Source organism: Ranitomeya variabilis, chromosome 5 (genome assembly GCF_051348905.1).
Source record: "Ranitomeya variabilis isolate aRanVar5 chromosome 5, aRanVar5.hap1, whole genome shotgun sequence".
Taxonomy (NCBI): Eukaryota; Metazoa; Chordata; class Amphibia; order Anura; family Dendrobatidae; genus Ranitomeya; species Ranitomeya variabilis.
Window position 1 is genome coordinate 609,459,352 of NC_135236.1, and position 19,870 is coordinate 609,479,221.

The 19,870-nt window shown below is 38.6% G+C and overlaps 1 protein-coding gene across 1 annotated transcript in view; it reads left to right on the forward strand.

Annotated features, from left to right (window-relative positions):
• The window catches only part of FSTL4 (follistatin like 4), a 1,598,383-nt gene that overhangs the window by 1,401,129 nt on the left and 177,384 nt on the right, over positions 1-19,870 (forward strand). The window contains exon 7 of the mRNA XM_077266082.1: positions 13,639-13,805. Within this exon, the coding sequence (XP_077122197.1) occupies positions 13,639-13,805 (167 nt within the window). The remainder of the gene's footprint in view (positions 1-13,638; positions 13,806-19,870) is intronic.

Consider the following 19,870-nt stretch of genomic DNA (forward strand, 5'->3'; position numbering starts at 1 on the left):
GCATATTGTGACAGCAGCCAGGCAGACAAAGAGCTGTATGCATGAGGCCATAGTAATAATACATATCATGGACTCACACCCTTGAATTAATTAATGATGTGCCTTAAATTGATTACTGTGCTTTGGGAAGTTAAAAATCATAAAAATGTAAATTTTCTGAATTATTTATTAAAAGAAAACACAGCTGTGATTAACTTTCCCTCCAAAATAATTTTATTATGAACATTCCTCTTTCTAAGAAACTTCACTGCAACGTCTTAGCTGGTTATATGTATTCAGCTAATCATACAATTGATTGTTAGCAGACTGTCATTAAGCTTTTCGGAAATGCTTAAGTACAATACTTTTGCTTGACAGTAAGCACTTCTGCATTGTCAGATACTCGCATCCTTTTATCTTATTTCCTCATTTAATATGTACTAAAAAATGCATGAACATCTATATTTCAATATTTATGGGAAAGAGTAGGTTGAACTTTTTTATTGTTATTTTGAGCTTCCGAAATGTTTATTTTTACAAAGTCAATGTGCTTACTTTTAGAATTTCATAAAATTGTTTCTTTTTTAGCAAAATAAATTAACAGCAAAGTTTTTACACTAGTAATGAGTTACAGGGTTATGGTAAATAACTATCTAAAACTGGAAATTATAATGCATGATAGTTTAAAGACAACTTGTTATGTAAAAAAGCTATTAGTCTGAAGATATGGGGTTAATATGCAGGTTAATAGTGCTCTGAAGCTGCTTGGCACCTGCACTGAGAGCTCCACAGCCAGGAGAAATTACCTTTTTTCCTCCAGGCAGCCTTGGGCGTGAGCGGTCACGTGCCTGCCACGCGACCAATCACAAGCCGCGACGTCATCTAAGGTCTTTCAAGCGATTGAAAGACCTTAGATGACGTCGCGGCTTGTGATTGGTCGTGAGGTGGTCACGTGACCGCTCACGCGACCAATCACAAGCCGCGATGTCATCTAAGGTCTTTCAAGCGCTCATTCTTAGGAACGGAAGCTGCCGGTTACATCGGTAAGGTCCAGGCTGCGTCGGAGAGGTGAGTATATCAATATTTTTTTTTTTTATTCTTTATTTTACACATTAATATGGATCCCAGGGCCTGAAGGAGAGTTTCCTCTCCTTCAGACCCTGGGAACCATACAGGATACCTTCCGATACTTGGTGTCCCATTGACTTGTATTGGTATCGGGTATCGGTATCGGCGATATCCGATACTTTTCGGGTATCGGCCGATACTATCCGATACCGATACTTTCAAGTATCGGACGGTATCGCTCAACACTACCTATAACTAAAAGCTTGTGGCTGCCAGAATGAATAAAGTTAATTTCCTCCTGGCAGTGGGGCTTTCAGTTCAAGCGCCAGGCAGCCGGAGAATGCTATTAACCAGCAGATTAACCCCATATCTGCAAGTTAATACCTTTTTTTATATGACTTGCTCCTTTTAATACATGTAACAATTAGCTGATTTTCAACTTTTTAAAATTAGTGGTTTATTTCTACCTTATCATCATGTTGCTGCTGTATGGGGAATCCACTTTTCCTGCAATAACTTGGAGAAAAGCTTGTTGTGGGCTTGTTTTTACACAGTGTCCAATCAGAATAGGCAGCTCTATGAGGCAGTGGTAGCTTAGTACCCAGAAGCTGCCTCTAAGCAATGTGACACAAGTGTCTTCTAGACCACCTCTGATCTCACAGTGACTGAGTGTGTCCAGAGCATAAGTGGGAGCGTAAGTAAGTGTGTGACTTGTGATTCAGTGACTTTGGATTCAGGGAGATTGCAAGGGAGGAATTACTGAATTGCTGTTTGTATTTTATTAATACTTTAGACTTCTTTTAACATAAATTTCTGTCTGATGTAATCCACATTAGGAAGTGATCTCCATTATTGACAATGCCATCCAGTGTACATCTTGCCACATGTATACAATCCTTGAACAGCTGGTCGAGGGTGCATACTGCTGTGCGAGATATGAGCACTTTGTGTATTTGAAAGCCCAGATTCTGAATCTAAATGTGCAGCTGGCAACACTGAGATCCATAGACAATATGGAAAAGAGTCTGCTACTCACTGAGCAGCAGCTCACAGAGATAGATGTGGGGGAGGATGGTAGTAAGGAACTGCAGGTAAGTGAGCTGGGTGACAGTTATAAAGCGGGAGGGAAGTAGAGGGAAGAGTGCCAGGGAGGCTAGTCCTGATCTGGCTCACCACAAAAAGTTTGCTAAGTTAATAGCTGAGGGGGGGTGTCAGTACAGGGGTAGCACTGCTGCAGCAAGGCATGTCCTCTGAAAGCCGGAGGAGTGTCTGCTCCAGTAAGGGGAGAAATAGGAGAGTAGGGCAGGTCAGACAGGTGCTGGTAGTGGGGGACTCAATTATTAGGGGAACACATAGGGCAATCTGTCACAAAGACGGGGATCGTCGAACAGTGTGCTGCCTACCTGGCGCTCGAGTCCGACACATTACTGATCGGGTTGACAGATTATTGGGTGGGGCTGGTGAGGATCCAGTGGTCATGGTGCACATTGGCACGAATGGCAAAGTTAGAGGTAGGTGGAAGGTCCTTAAAGATGATTTCAGAGAATTAGGCTGCAAACTTAAAGCAAGGACCTCCAAGATGGTATTGTCTGAAATACTGCCTGTACCATGTGCCATGCCAGAGAGGCAACAGCAGATTAGGGAGATAAATAAGTGGCTCAGAAATTGGTGTAGGAAGGTGGGGTTTGGGTTCCTGGAGAAATGGGCCAACTTCTCAGTTGACTACAGGTTCTACGCTAGGGATTGGCTGCTCCTCAATGGGGATGGTGCAGCTGTACTGGGGGAGAAAATGACTAGAAGGTTGGTGGAGTGTTTAAACTAGGGATTGGGGGAGGGTATTCATTTTCTAGGAGGGGAACATAGTGCAGATAGAGACCTTGGCACAAGTAATGAAATTGGGGGTAGAATGGGGGTCAGGTTAAAACAGTTAATATTTTAAAAAAGAATAGTGGTAAAGAGAGTTACATAAAGTGCTTGTATACTAATGTCAGGAGCCTCACCAACAAAGTGAAGGAATTAGAATTAGTTTGGTTGGAACATAATTATGACATGGTGGGGATATCTGAGACATGGCTGGATGAGAGCCATGACTGGGCTGTCAACTTGCAGGGCTATAGCCTGTTCAGAAATGACTGTACAAATAAGCAAGGGGGAGGGGTGTGTCTATATGTAAAATCATCCTTAAGACCCATCCTGCGTGATAATATAGGTGAATCTAATGAAAATGTAGAGTCCCTGTGGGTGAAGATAAGGGGAGGGGGAAAAATAATAAATTACTGATAGGGGTTTGTTATAAGTCTCCAAAAATGATGGAAGCAACAGAGAATAGCCTCGTAAAGCAAATAGATGAAGCAGAGACTCAAGGAGAAGTCATAATTATGGAGGACTTCAACTACCCTGAAATACATTGTTTTTGACAACTATGAGAGACAATTACCTTTCACAACTGGTTCAGGACCCAACAAGAAGGGGGGCACTGCTAGACCTAATATTAACCAACAGGCCAGACCGCATATCAAATATAAGAGTTGGGGGTCACTTGGATAATATTGATCACAAAAATATAAGTTTTCATGTAACCTTTAATAAGATGTGCAGAAGTGGGGCTACAAGGACACTAAACTTTAGGAAGGCAAAATTCCAATGGTTGTGAGATGATCTTAGTGCAATAAACTAGGATGATATTCTGAAACATAAAAGTACACAAAGAAAATGGGAGACGTTTATTAGCATCCTGGATAGAACCTGTGCACAGTATATACCGTATGGGAATAAACATACTAGAAATAGGAGGAAACCAATATGGCTAAATAGAGCTTTAAGGGGCGCAATAAGTGACAAAAAAAAAGCATTTAGAGAATTAAAGCAAGTAGGTAGTGATGGGATTAAATAAATACACAAAATTAAATACATTCTGGAAAAAGGAAATCAAGGCAGCAAAGATTGAGACAGAGAGACTCATTGCCAGAGAGAGTCAAAATAATCCCAAAATATTCTTTAACTATATAAATAGTAAGAAACTAAAACATGATAGTTTTGGCCCCTTAAAAATAATCTGGGTGAAATGGTGGATGAAGATGACGAAAAAGCCAATATGCTAATTTTTATTTTTTTCAAGTGTATTTACACAAGAAGACCCCATGACAGACTACATGATCGGTGGTGATAAAAATTCTCCATTAAATTTCACCTGATTAACCCAGCAGGAAGTACGGCTGTGTCTAGAAATCACTAAAGGTGACAAATTCCCTGGCCCTGATGGGATACACCCCCGAGTACTGCAGGAATTAAATACAGTCATTGATAGACCATTATTTTTAATCTTTAAAGATTCAATAATAACAGGGACTGTACCACTGGACTGGCGTATAGAAAATGTGGTGCCAATATTCAAAAAGGGGACAAAAACTGAACTCGGAAATTATAGGCCAGTAAGTTTAAACTCTACTGTGGGTAAAATCCTGGAGGGCATTCTAAGAGATGCTATACTGGAGTATTTGAAGAAGAATAACCTCATGACCCAGTATCAGCACGGGTTTACTAGGGACCGTTTATGTCAGGCTAATCTGATCAGTTTCTCTGAAGAGGTAAGTTCCAGACTGGACCAAGGAAGCGCTGTGGACGTGGTGTATATGGACTTTTCAAAAGCTTTTGATACGGTGCCACACAAAAGGTTGATACATAAAATGAGAACAATGGGGATAGGGGAAAATATGTGTAAGTGGGTTGAGAGCTGGCTCAGGGATAGGAAACAAAGGGTGGTTATTAATGGAGCACACTCGGACTGGGTCACAGTTAGCAGTGGGGTACCACAGGGGTCGATGTTGGGCCTGCTTCTTTTTAACATACAGCTCTGGCAAAAATTAAGAGACCACTGAAAAATGTTCAGTTTGTCTCATTTTTCTCTTTATAAGTATATTTTTGAGTAAAATGTTAATTGTTCTTTTATTCTATAAATGTCTGACAACAACAACATGTCTCCGAATTTCCATTCCATGCAAAAAACTTTGTATTTTTTTTCTGAAAAAGAAAAATGGTCTAAATTAAAAAAACCAGTACTTTCAGACCTCAAATAATGCAAAGAAAACAAGTTCATAATCATTTAGAAACAACAATACTAATGTTTTAACTCAGGAAGAGTTCAGAAATCAATATTTTGTGGAATAACCAGAATTTTTAATCACAGCTTGGCATGCTTTCCAACAGTCTTTCACACTGCTTTTGGCACAAAAATTTAGACTGTTCTTTTTTGTTTGATGGCTTGTGACTATCCATCATCCTCATGATTACATTCCTGAGGTTTTCATTGGGGTTCAGGTCTGGAGATTGGGCTGCCCATGACAGGGTTTTGATGTGGTGGTCTCTTAATTTTTGCCAGAGCTGTATTTATTAATGACCTTGTAGGGGGCATACAGAGTAGAATTTCAATATTTGCAGATGACACTAAACTCTGCAGGGTAATCAATACAGAGTAGGACAATTTAATATTACAGGAAGATTTCTGTAAACTAGAAGTTTGGGCTGATCAATGGCAAATGAGCTTTAATGGGGATAAATGTAAGGTCATGCACTTGGGCAGAAAAAATAAGATGTATAATTATGTGCTTAATTGTAAAACACTGGGCAAAACTGTTACTAAAAAGACCCGGGAGTACGGGTGGACGACAAACTCACATTTAGTGGCCAGTGTCAGGTAGCTGCTACAAAGGCAAATAAAATAATGGGATGCATTAAAAGAGGCATAGATGATCATGAGGAGAACATAATTTTACCTCTATACAAGTCACTTGTGCGACCACACTTATAATACTGTAATGGAAACAGGAACACATGGGCTACTTGCACAGTGAACAAGTCTGTAGGAACATGTTCACACACCACCAAGAAACTTGAAGACACAAAAGAGCATAGTAAAACCAAAAACACTCAGTTTCAAAAAGATCACAGTAATCCGCAAGTGCTAGTAAAAAGATGTAAAAAAACCAAGGGTATTTGGTTGATACGTTTTTTGCAAAAAATGTATACTAAGCCGCTCTACCAAACGTCAAGGTATACCCATATAGAGCAGTCTTAACTGATGTATGCAATCCCTATCTGATGTATTTAAAAACCTGATCATCTGTATATTACCTGTGTGAGCAGGGTTCAGAGAGGAAATGTCCATGTGGACACGCTAAATGGAACAGCTTTTGTGCAGATAGCCCACAAGGAGTGGTGGGTAACTCCCCTGTCTTGTATAATACTGTGTACAGTTCTGGTCTCCGGTTTATAAGAAAGACATAGCTGAACTGGAGCGGGTGCAGAGAAGAACGACCAAGGTTATTAGAGGACTGGGGGGTCTGCAATACCAAGACAGGTTATTACACTCGGGGTTATTTAGTTTGGAAAAACGAAGTCTTAGGGGGGATCTTATTACAATGCATAAATATATGAGGGGACAGTACAAAGACCTTTCTGATGATCTTTTTAATCATAGACCTGAAACGGGGACAAGGGGGCATCCTCTACGCCTGGAGGAAAGAAGGTTTAAGCATAATAACAGACGCGGATTCTTTACTGTAAGAGCAGTGAGACTATGGAACTCTCTGCCGTATGATGTTGTAGTGAATGATTCATTACTAAAATTTAAGAGGGGACTGGATACCTTTCTTGAAAAGTATAATGTTACAGGTTATATATGCTAGATTCTTAAAAGGGCGTTGATCCAGGGAACTAGTATGATTGCCGTATGTGGAGTCGGGAAGGAATTTTTTCCCCAATGTGGAGCTTAGTGTTTGCCGTATGAGTTTTTTTTGTCTTCTTCTGGATCAACATGTTAGGCTAGGGTTTGAACTAGATGGACTAAAAGTCTTCCTTCAACCTTAAATACTATGTTACTTTGTTAATATGTTATTTGACAGAACCAGTTCCAGCAACATTACTTCCCCTGGTTGGTTCATGTACCAGCTGAGACTTGCAGCTTTTAGCACAACCAGAAGATCCTATGTCCCACTGAATGTCTGGATAGTTAAAATGCTCCATAATAAGGACCCTATTAGTATTTGCTGCATTTTTAATTTGTTGCAGCAAGCTCTACCTGTTCAACTATATTAGGAGGCTTGTAGAAACTCCAATTAGCAGCTTTCCATTATTGCCATCCCCATGTACATTTACCCATATGGAATCTACATTGTCGCAACTCCCCCCAATGTCATCATTGAGTGCAGGTCTTAGGGTGGAATTTACGAAAATACACACCCCTACACCTTTTTGTCTTTCCTGTTATTGCTAAATGTAATATAACCCAGCCACGGCTTTCATCCAGCCAGGTTTCCGTAATGCCCATCACATCATATTCAGTGACCAACATAAGAGTCTCCAGTTCATTCATTTTGTTTACGAGACTTCTTGCATTTGAAAGCAGACATTTAACACTATTAGCACATTTGTTACTCCTGCTTAGCTCCCTACTTTCCTTGCATATCCTAGCCCCTTAAATCCTCATTAACCCCTACTGTCTCTATCTACTCTATCAGTCCCCTGTTTCTTTTTTTTTAGTCCCCATAAGGCATTTGGTGAATTGAAGAGATGGTGCCACTAAAATGATGTTTTCAGCAATAAATTTTCTAAAGAAGAGATAAGAGCAGTAGGGTATGTTTTAAAATGACCAAAGTAAGGGTTCAAATGCTATCAAAAGTCTACACTCCACCACCTCCAAATGTTTAATAAAAATCTTAAATGCAGAAATTTTGTTCCTCATTTGTATCCCTTTATCTAACATAGAAAGCTCAGAAGGCAAAACCTGTGTGTGCATAATCGCTGTTGCATGGAAGAGTATAGGGGAAGATTGAACATGTATTCATTTTCTATCATTTTATGACACCATATACGATCCATTCCCTCATTCTATTAGAGATGTGTTATGGTCAGAGGATTTGTGGACTATATGTTATGTAGAGTCTATTTTATCAGAATTAAATTAACAAGCGACGCTTGGTGAAGAAGTGTAACCACAAAAAATGAAAAATATCTGGTAAACGCTTTTAACGGGATTATCAAGGACAATGAGACATATCTCAATGTAATAGGCACTACAGTGTATAAATGAAAATTCAGCTGCTACTTCTGAAACATTCTATTGGAACACATTAAATACCAGCTAAAAGGTTAATAGAGTAATGTGCATGCAAGCTATGCTCTGATACTGCTCTGTTTCCAATGACAAGCAAGTCTTGAAGATATATACTGTATATACAGTATATAGAGAGAAAAAAGAATAATCAATTACATATGATTATGATTGTAATATTTATATATGCAGATAATACCCTCTTTATGATGCTCTTTGTTTTACTTTGCTCTTCTCATGATTTTGTAAGTAAAATGACATTTTGTTATGATACCAGTTAAGCAAAGTAATATGTCAGTTTATATTGTTAAAAACAAATAGATTTTCACTATAGGCTTCCATGAGATGTCCGTTTTTTACGTTCATATTCTATCCCTGTTTTTTCAGTGATTAACAACCCATTGTATTCTACGGAGCTGTTCACACGTTTTCTGTGGACAAATCAAAGAGACCTGCCTGTTTTTGATCTGAGTTGTGGATCAATTTCACCCATTTAAGTTTGTGTAAATAAGTGACAGCACACACAGTCAACTTAATTTTATTATATACAAAAAGATTGCTGATGAAACACTGATGATAAAAACTGAACCACTGACCAAACCATGAGGGACGGACATACCATTGGTACAACCTGAAATACTGATGAACACTGGATCCAAGACAACGACAAAACTTATTGTTTTTTTCATGCAGAAAAAATCATCAATGTCTTAATGAGTAGAGTTGAGTCAGATCTTTTAAATTTGGTTCCGATTACGATCGGCAGCGAATATTGTTTTTGCAATGTTCACCGAACACAGCCGAAAGTCATTGGAGTCAATGGGAGTAGAAATGACCAAATATGTTTAGAACTGATCATCAACCATAAATTTGGCATGAGTAGGGTGGCAATATGGCACGAATACAGCAAATTCATATTTGGTGACCAAATCCAAACAAATTTGCTCAACTCTATTAATGAGGTATAGGCAAAATGAAAGTGGATGTTCCCAGTTGACTTCCATTCTGAGATAGCCACTAATGCTAAATTTCACATGACTGATATGTCAGTCAGATATCGAAGACCGGCATGAAGAAAATCGATGTTAATGAAGGGGCCTGTTGGAGTCAAATGGTCCAGCATGTCTGAAAAGTGGTGTGTGCCGCCATGTACTTCACCAAAAAATTTTCTTGAGTTCGTATACTGAAGTAATATTTCTGGTGTAAGTTACACAAAACATTGTCAGAAATTAAATTAGCTGTGGCGTTGCTCCCCTGTTCCATCTACTTTGGTGGATTTGGGGAAAATTGGTGTGAAAACACCAAAAGTCACAATATTTTTTACGCAAAGCAGCATTATGCACTATTTTTGAGACTTTTCAGAGAGATTTATAAAAGTCAGAGGTTGCTGGGAGGAATAAAGTTTATTTCTTCCCAATAGCCAGGCTTGTAGTGCGGCAGCTGCACATCTTCAGAATGCTATTAACCAGTAGATTAGCCCCATATCTGAAGGTGAGTTGAGTTTTTTCACATGACAGATTTCTTTTAAGTTAAGTGCTTCCAGAAGAAATGATAAGCAAATGAAGAATCAAACAGTCCAGAGGGTCAAGTCCAGAAAGGCATTCAAGGGGTTAAAAAGCAGAATATATGTGGAATTAAAGTCAAGTCGGAACATAAGGGGTCAATCCAATTAAAACTCACAAGAGCTGTAATAAAATAAAATACCTAGCCAGAGACAGGTGAGTCATGAGTAGGGATGAGAAGACCCATGGAACTTTAGGTTCTGTTACCCAACCCAAATTGTAGTCCAAAGTTCTGTCCGGGTACCAGAACTGTACTTGAACTAGAACCAGTACCTGAACCCCATTGAAACAAAGGAGACCTGAATTTTGAAGCCGGAAAATTCTATCTCTCTCTGCAACAGACTTTCCCCAGAACTCTGAACATTGCAAGAGACTTCCAGAAGTCTGTGTTCGATGTTTGGCACTGGACACTTACTATCAGGCACGAACCCAGAACTTTTTTGGTCCAGTTCACTTATCTTATCTTAGTCATAAGGACTTAGGGCACTGTGAATCCCAAACTGGCCACCAAGCCCTCTCTGCCTTTGGTCTGCTGACCAATCTTAGCAGTTGGCAGTATTACAGATTGTTAGTCCATACAGTTGACATTAGGCGTTACACAAACAACAGTCCATTTGATGCATTGTTGATTCATACTCACTTTATGCTGAAATCTGGTACTCTAAAATGACCACAGATAATCAGTTATGAAAATTTCTACTAAAAAGTTTGCAGTATAACATTGCTTGTGGAGGTGAAGGCAGTAGATATGAAGGGGTCATTAATTTCTAAAATGTGTGTAGCCCACATATCTGATTACTGCCAGGAACCCTGAACTATGTAACCTGTTTGTATAGATCTTTTTTAGACATTAAACTCAGTAATATGTGGAATTTCAATGCTATAAAAGCAGCAGGCATCTGAATGGTATTTCATTATCGGGCTTCTCCAAGGATATAATAATAGGGTAGTGTGAGTTTGACATATTGATAATTATTGAATAGTATCCATAGAAATGCTTATAGCTAGCAAGGCAGAAATGACAAGAAAATGACAGACTTGAGAATCACAGTGTAAAGTGTCTCTGCGGAGAGAATTATTTCTAGAGAATTCAAAATCCATGTGGTTAGATCTGTATGTACTCATTTATACCTGCTCTCTCCAATGACCTCAATTATAGATGTCTTATTGTTAAATTATGATTGCCATTGGCAGTCTGCAGATGACACTAGGAAGAAGATTCCTGTGATAAATCAACACCACATGTAACACCTTGCAAGATGTGATTAGAAGAAACGTTGAGGAGGCAGCCGAACATTCATTTAGCAGAAAATAAACCCCTAGACAGGATTAAAGATGAAAAAGAAATATGTTAAGCAGATGTAAAAGTGTGAATTTACATGTCATTGAAGCAGTACAGTCCTATCTCTGTTATTACGCCAAAATCTATTTTGTGTTAAGCAAATGTGTGAGTACCTGTAACCCATTGCATGCCACAACTGGTGCTCACTCGGCATTTATATCAAATATCTATGCTTTATTTTCCTTAAGAAAAGCCTGGGTTTTTTTTCACGAGGCACCAGTAAGACATGATACAGACTTACCCCCATGTATTAGTTATTTATGAGCAGCAAACTTAAATATTTTCCAGGAAAACATTAACCCAGAATTTATCTACAGAAAACAAGTATTGAGGGTCTAATGTGCAATAATTCCTGATTTTCTGAGTTGGGTTTTGCTTTTGTGGTGGCCATCATACCATGAAATGGACCAGGCAACATGATTCTCTGTTTCAGTATGATTACTCTATTGCCAAACGCGTCGATTGTTTTCCTAAAATGGTAAAAGAGTGCAAAAAGTTAATTTGTATTAAAAAATAATTTAAAAAATGTTCATATTACCTATTTTTTAGACCTATGTTTTTTTTATTTTTCTGTGGACTGAGCTCTATGATAGCTTGTTTCTTGTGCGATAAGCTGACATTAAAACTGTTTTTTTAAAAACTATGCGCCTTTTTATTTCAACGTACTCCTATTATGTCACATATTGTTAAGGTATTGGAGGGGTTCTATGGGACTTTAAGAGAGAAGACATCATTGTAAAATAAGGAAGTGTAACTTGCCTATCAAATCCATCATCACTTCATCATCGCCAATTGGAGGATCTCTTCTAGGACTAGCACTGATGACTTTCTGCCCACCAGTCACTTGATCATGAAGCCAATCAGTGGCCTGAGTAATCAGGGACTGATGGATGAGACATTGTTATTTTAAAGGCTCACTGATACGAGCGCATACATCAGACAAGAGCTCTCCAATGTTTTATTGTATAGCTCTTGGACCAATGTTAATCTATGGTTCAGTGCAGATCAGCGTTATTTTTTCTCATGCCCATTCGTCGCATTCTGCCATTTGCAGTGTAACTTGGACATCACATTGAAATTCAAGTCTATAGGTGCATGGAAAACATTGGACAGCACTCAGATGAAATCTTGTTCTCCATCTCCTCCTCCCCTGTGCTATGACTCTCTCATCTGTGAGATTTGGATCACACTAAGCTGATACTTGAATCAGAGTTTGAGCCCAGTGTCATTTATCTAATCAGCCCGATTTCCTCACATGATAGAGTCTACGCTCATGGTAAACACTAATGTCTTCAAAGGATCCCTCTTCTTTTCCAAATATTGAAAATTCATAGAAAACCCCTTAAGGAAAATGTTCATGTCAAAAGAATGTGAACACTTCCAATGTATGAGTTCAAAAATTTTACGGCATTAATTGCACAGCTTCCTTTGAAGAGGAGGATTTTTATAAAAGGGGTGTTTCTATGTGGTTTTGGTAATGTAGTTGCACTTGTGGATTTAGAATGAGGAAATTATGAAATTAATATATAAAATTAAGTGTACAGACATGCTTTGTACAAATATTACCAATAGAGCACAATGATTTTCAGAGTAACTCTTTGATAATACACGGTATCTATACTAATATAACATTTTAACACTTGATATTTATATCCTGATGGAAGAAAAGATGACACCAGTGGTTTCAGTAGCTTACTCCCTTTTCCCCATTGACAGTGCATATCCATGTGATTAAACTGAGCATGCATGTGAATCAGGATGTTGTAAAGAAAATCTATTAGCAAAAAAACAGTCAATCATTAGTTGTAGAAAGTATTGACACCCTAAGGCCAGGTCACATGAGCAATGATTCTCTCATGCAAGATAAATGTCTTGATTATGCTAATGACACTCGACTCAAATACTGTCAGAGTTTGATCCAACTGCCATCTTGGTGTGATCCAGTTCTCTAACATGCGAGAATCAGAGCACAGGTTTGGACAAGATGGAGAACTTAATTTCTCTATCTTCCTCATTGTCTTAGTATGATGTCAGACTTGTATAGGTGCACATGATCGAATTCTGAAGACACTCGCAGCATATTGTGATTTTTTTTCTCATGCTGATATGGTCTGTAGAAAGGAATCGCAGATGTGTACTGCCCCACAGTATAACATTGGTCCAAGTACTATCCTATAAAACATCGGCTAGTACTTGGCCATGTAAGTGAGCACTAAGTTTCTGAAACTCAAACCAACATCAGATCATTTACGGGGTTACTCAGATTTCTTGTGAATCGGGTCTCAATAGCAAAAGAATGGATCAGTAGTGTCAGATCACCGTGTACTATTTTGAGTGTCACCTAGAGTACAGTTGTTCACAGTGACTATGAATGTCTATGGTTTTGTCAGGAGGTGCTTGACACTTTCATATAATGTTCCCATATGGTGATGTTAATGCGTCCAACAAATTTCGGCCATGTTGTGCATGTTAACAGTCCAAGTGCAGATAGCTCCTATTTTCTCATTATTCCGCCTGAAATATTAAATCACCTTAGAACTTTATATTAAAAAGTTTGCTTCATTTCTCGTTTTTTGCAGAAGTTGTCCAGCTCACACTTGACCCAGATAAAGAGGTCATCATGACAACTGTAACTGTTGGCTTAAGTACTGTGCTAACCTGCGCGATTCATGGAACACTACGTCCTCCCATCATCTGGAAAAGAAACGGAGTAATATTAAACTTCTTGGATTTGGAAGATATAAATGTAAGTCACAATGTTTTCTCAATGGAGGTTTTAAAGAAATAGCTTTTAGCATTCAGCAACATATTAAAATTTAAAAAATGCAGGAAAATTGTAGATATTTAGGGTGAAGAAGTGTTTGCTTTTGCAAAGTAAGTTCTCCACAAGTGAGGACTTAAAAAATGTTTCGCGAATACAATTTTTAACCTGATGTATACACATTCAACTCCAGTTCCTTTCACCATGAGTAGGGTTATTATCTTTGCTGGTTATGTCCCACATACATTTCATCACCATGCCACATCTGTGCTTTTATTTCTTGAAAAAGCATTGAATTGAACATTTGGTGCATTTTAATGATGTTGTGTTGCACATACAAGTCTGAATTGCAACTCTTAAGTTTTGCATCAGATCCATGACACAACTCATTGTCTGATCATAGAGTACAGGAAAATATATCTTTGTACCATGTTAGCCAGTACATAAAAAATATTAAAATTACAGAGTCCTCAGTAGTTGATACCTTTTAATGGCTAACTGAAAAGATGGTAATAAAATGCAATAGTAGAAGGTTATTTGTTTCATCTTTCCAGGTAGCCATTAAAAGGTATCAACCACTGAAGACTCTCAAATTGTAAAAAAAATTTCCTAGGGCTAAATAATATTAAAATTGAATATACTCTAGCTAGGCCAATATGTATATGGCTAGAAACAGACAATAATGTTTAGTCATGACTGTTACATTTTCAGGCCAATGACATTTGTCCACACCTAAGAAATGGTCTCATCAGTGTCATCAGCCCAATAAATTATTTTGAGGATATCTTCATACTCTAATGCAGAGATATTTTTTGTTAAATATTGCACTGGAATTTTATTTCTCATGTGAGCATGTAACACTATTTATATAATTATTGATTTATAGAAAGATCGGCAAAATTTTTAGCCTTGATGGGGCTCCAATGCAATGTGACTCTTGGGATGTTGTGGTGAAATGCTGTTGACTAGACCTTAATGTTTTTAGAACTTGCAACTTTACAGTAATGTAGATCTCTGACATGGTTGGAAGACTCCTCAAGACGCCCAGACATTGAAATTGGTACATGAAAATGGTATAATGTGGCCCTGATGTTAAGATATTTTGATATTGAATCATTGCCTTACATGAGATTTCCTGTCATAATAGTCTGTTTTTGTTATAAATCTCAATTTGTGCCTGTCCTGCTACCCTATAATTTATAGTGACCCTCTTGCATGAATATTTGCAGACCGGTGTTTTGCCCTTTGGCAGCACCTGAATGGTGGAAGTGAGTCATCAGGAGGTGAGCCTTCTCCATAGTGTGCTGCTTTTGGCTGGTTATAAAATGATGCCACTGTAAATTGTGAACCTCTTAAAAACAAAACCCAAAAGACAATGGGGAAATTGCATGTTTTGTTTCACTTTTTTCACATTTACTCCAGTTGGATTTTTTTTTTTCATTTTTCAGTACTGTATGTAGTAAAATTAATGGTGTAATTCAAAATCACAACTCATCATGCAAAAAAGTGAGAAAAAATGGCTTTTGGAAGGCAAGGAGGATAGTGCAAAAGTGCAAAAAATGAACAAAAGCCACATTGCTGAGGCATTAAAAATAAAGAGTGACCGTTTCATTACTTTTTTAGAAATGAGTAGTACAACTTAACCCTAGAACGCATACCTGGGGCCTCGCAGGCTTGCCAGGTTACTTGTTTTCTATTTTCTGTAAAAGTACTTTAGTTAGAATTTTGAAAATCTAGGTAATCCTCAGGTATATAGTTGTTAGTAATTTCCAGTTATTCATATATTTTTATGTTACAGACATTTGGGTATAACAACCTTTTTTTGGGACTACCCCATATTCACGCACCTGGGGCCTTTTAGGCCTGTACTAGGTTTACATGTGATACTCAGTCTTTTTGTCTGTATTGTTGCTGGGGAAGAACTTTTATGACTCTGCTATTGCTGGGAAGAGTGTGGATTCTGCATGACAACATGGTCTGATTTACTGTGGCAAAGAAGCTGATGCTCCAGTCCAGAAAGACCTATGTTCCGACATTGTAAAAACACTTACTCTACCAATTTTCAATTCAGGAAAAAATATTACAATGGATAATTACTTTACCAATTTTGAAATGGCCAACTTTTTGCTTCAAAAGCAACTTACACTTGTTGGTACTATGAGGCCAAACCGCTGCAAAATTCCTCCAATCATGAAGCACAATGCACAGCGAACAATCTACGAGAGTGTATTCGGTTTCTGCAATCAAGCAACAATGGTGTCTTATAAAGTCAGGAAAGAAAAATCCGTGATATTACTGAGTACAATGCATCATGATGGATGTATTGACACCAATGACAGGAAAAACCTGAAATCATACTGCATTATAATAAGACAAAAGGAGGTGTCGACAAGATGGACGAAATGATTGGAGAGTATTCGTGCAAAAGGCAGACTAAACATTGGCCTGTTGCCCTTTTTTCCAATATCTTTGATGTGTCAGCCCTCAATAGCTACATCGTTTATTGTCAAACTAATCCAGAATTCCATGCCAACAGGAAAGACATGAGACGTCTATTTTTGACAGAACTTTGTTATGAACTTTTGATGCCTACTATGATAGAGAGAAGCAGCATGATATGCTTATCAAGGCAAATTATGGAGGCAATGATCCGATGTGGAATACGCTTTCTGGAACATCCAGAGCAAAGAGAAAAAAAAGAAAGCGCTGCTATATTTGTCCAGCAAAGAAGGAAAGAAAATCGGAGCGTTTCTGTTCTACTTGCGGACAAAATGTATGCAAGGAACATTCAGCCGAAAAAATAATATGCGAGAATTGTCGGGGGAATATATAAAGTTACAAATAAATATTCCTGCACCAAGTTTGCTACAACCAAAAAATGTTTTCATAAAAAAATTGCATATAGAATGCCTATATTTGGCGTGCCCGTTTACTTACTTTTTTGTTGTTTTATGCACATAATTATGTTTTGAAATATACACACCTTAGGCTGTGTTCCCAGTAGCACTGGGGTTCGCCAGAAGGGGATCCATAATGGATCTGACCTCCTGGTAACTCCAGCTAAGGCTGCCGGAATGGCGGGATTCCGCCAGCCTTAGCTGGGGTCACCAGGAGGTCAAATCCATTACGGATCCCCTCCTGGCGGACCCCAGCGCTAGTTGGAATGCATCCTTACCTTGCAATTGTAAAATAAATTTTGAAAAGTATTTTTATTTGAGTTATTCCGTGTTATTTGCACACAGGCCTAAAAGGCCCCAGGTGCGTGAATATGGGGTAGTCCCCCAAAAAGGTTGTTATACTGAAATGCCTATAACATAAAAATATATGAACAACTGGAAATTACTAACAACTATATACCTGAGGAATACCTAGAGTTTCAAAATTCTAACTAAAGTAATTTTACAGAAAATAGAAAACAAGTAACCTGGCAGGCCTGCGAGGCCCCAGGTATGCGTCCGTCAGCCTTAGCTGGGGTCACCAGGAGGTCAGATCCATTACGGAATCCCATCCTGGCGGACCCCTGCACTAGTGGGAATGCATCCTTACTTTGCAATAAACTTTGAAAATTATTTTTATTTGAGTTATTCCATGATAATTGTAAACAGGCCTAAAAGGCCCCAGGTGCGTGAATGTGTAGATTTCTATGGGTATGCGTTCTAGGGTTAAAAATGCGAGTGAAAATAAGACACTTTGTAACATATCTTATTAAAGAAAAATGCCTCTTATCAGACTCCTCTTCAATGTCTTCTGTCTTCAGTGAAAAAAGGTTTTTACCTCATTAATGTTTAATTTTACAATTACTGCCTATAGAAGTTTATGGAGAGAGGAGAAGAAATAGACAAAGGAGGGAAGACAAATATAGACAAAAATATAAAATATAAAATCAATGTTATTACTAATGTATATACCCCTGACAGCTTGCCCTGGAAAGTCATCTGTAATAACCATCTGTAATAACCATTACACGTAAAAGATTTAAATTTTTCATCCATTTTCATTTATTATATCACTCAACACCACTGTTATCGGCTAACTGACTTTGGAGCTTTCACCTCTCATTAAGAACGTTTTTCTTTGGTCCTCTGTGGTTTTCAAAAACTGACAACACTGATCAACGCACTAAAAAGCATTGGCTTTTGTAGCCCATTAATTTAATTATCTCAATTTTCATCCTGAGGTTGCCTGAAGCAGTTACACAATTGCATTTCTACTTTGCACAACAAGGTTAGCAATTTAGTTAATTGGAAATACAAGAAGAGATTAATTGCAGAATTTAACTTCAAGGAAATCATGTTGCACATTGCCACAGCTGTCCCTGCACACAAAATGTCTGTGTTACACCTCCTCTGGGAACGACAGAGAAGAAATCCACATTTCAAATTCCATTTCATCATCTCAAGCTGCTAAGTGATATTTTATTTGCAATTAATTAGCTTGGAATGAATCAGGAAAAAGGATTTGAGATATGAAATTCTAAAGCATTTTACATGAGAAATGTGGTGGCAGAATATTTCCATTCGAAGCGTGTTATAATACATGTGCGCTGATGTAAAGACAACAGGTAGATGACTGTCCTAATAGATCTCATAGTCCTTAAAGTTCCTACTTTAGTAATAATGTCAGGAGTCATTGTCTATGTTTTACTCACTCAACCCCTTCCATTGCAATAAGCATGTATTGGACAGGCAAAAAGTACTTCCCACACAGAGCTATGCATGTAGGAGTTGGTCGTAACCACTAAGCCCACAATATGTAAGTTTGCCAACAACGGAAAGGGAGACTGATGGCTTGACAATCTTCAGCGTTTCCCGTGCCAAAATTAAGACTTAACAAATTGGCTATGGTAATTAGACGCCTTCCAAAGAGGCACGAAGCTGTTATCTGTAAGTCTCCAGCATTGATTGCCATATTATGGAATTTTGTATCTACAACCATCTGGCAGCTACAGCAAAATGGGACAAAAGAATAAAACATGGTCAAGTCAGGCCAAAGCTAAAGTGATAACAGGACACAGGGATAGAACATGGTCATGCCAGGAAAAAGCTATAGTGATAACAGGACACAGGGATAGAGCATAGTCATACCAGGCCAAAGCTACAGCAACAACATTACAAAAGAATAGTACATGGTCAAACCAGGCCAAAGCTACAGTGATAACAGGACACAGGGATAGAACATGGTGGTGCCAGGCCAAAGCTACAGCAGCAACATTATAAAAGAAGAGAACATGGTCAAACCAAGCAAAAGGTACAGTGATAACAGGACACAGGGATAGAGCATGATCATGCCAGGCTAAAGCTACAGCAACTGTTGTGAATTCCGTTCTCGGGTTCCCTCCTGTGGTCATGAGTGGTATTGTGTGAGTTCTGTTCTTGGGCTCCCTCTGGTGGCCTTTAGTGCTTACTGCGGGTCTGTAGCTGGAATCCAGCTGCCTCGTTTTCTGCTAGTCTGGCCTCTATTTAACTCCACCTGGACCTTCACTTTTTGCCTGCTGTCGTTGTATTCAGTACTGGTTCTGATCTCTCTGGACTTTCCTTGTGACCTGTCTCCTCCTGAGAAGCTAAGTCTTGCTAGTTCATGTTTGCTCATTATTTCCTTGAAAATGTTTCTCTGTATATGATGAGTTCTGTCCAGCTTGCTTATATGTAATATTCTCGCTTGCTGGAAGTTCTGGGGTGCAGAGTTGCGCCCCTCACATCGTGAGTCGGTGTGGGGGTTCTTGTAATCTCTGCGTGGATTATTTTTGATAGCATTTTATACTGACCGCACAGATCCCTTGCTGTCTTCTGTCTATTTAGTGTTAGCGGGCCTCATTTGCTAAAAAACCTGTTTTCATTTCTACGTTTGTGTTTTCCCCTTAACTCACCGTTATTATTTGTGGGGGGCTGTCTAAAACTTTGGGGTGATTTCTCTGAGGCAAGTGAGGCTTGCTTTCTCTCTAGGGGTAGCTAGTTTCTCAGGCTGTGACGAGGCGTCTAGGATTTTAGGTAACGCTCCACGGCTGCCTATAGTGTGTATTGATAGAATCAGGGTTGCGGTCAGTATAGCTC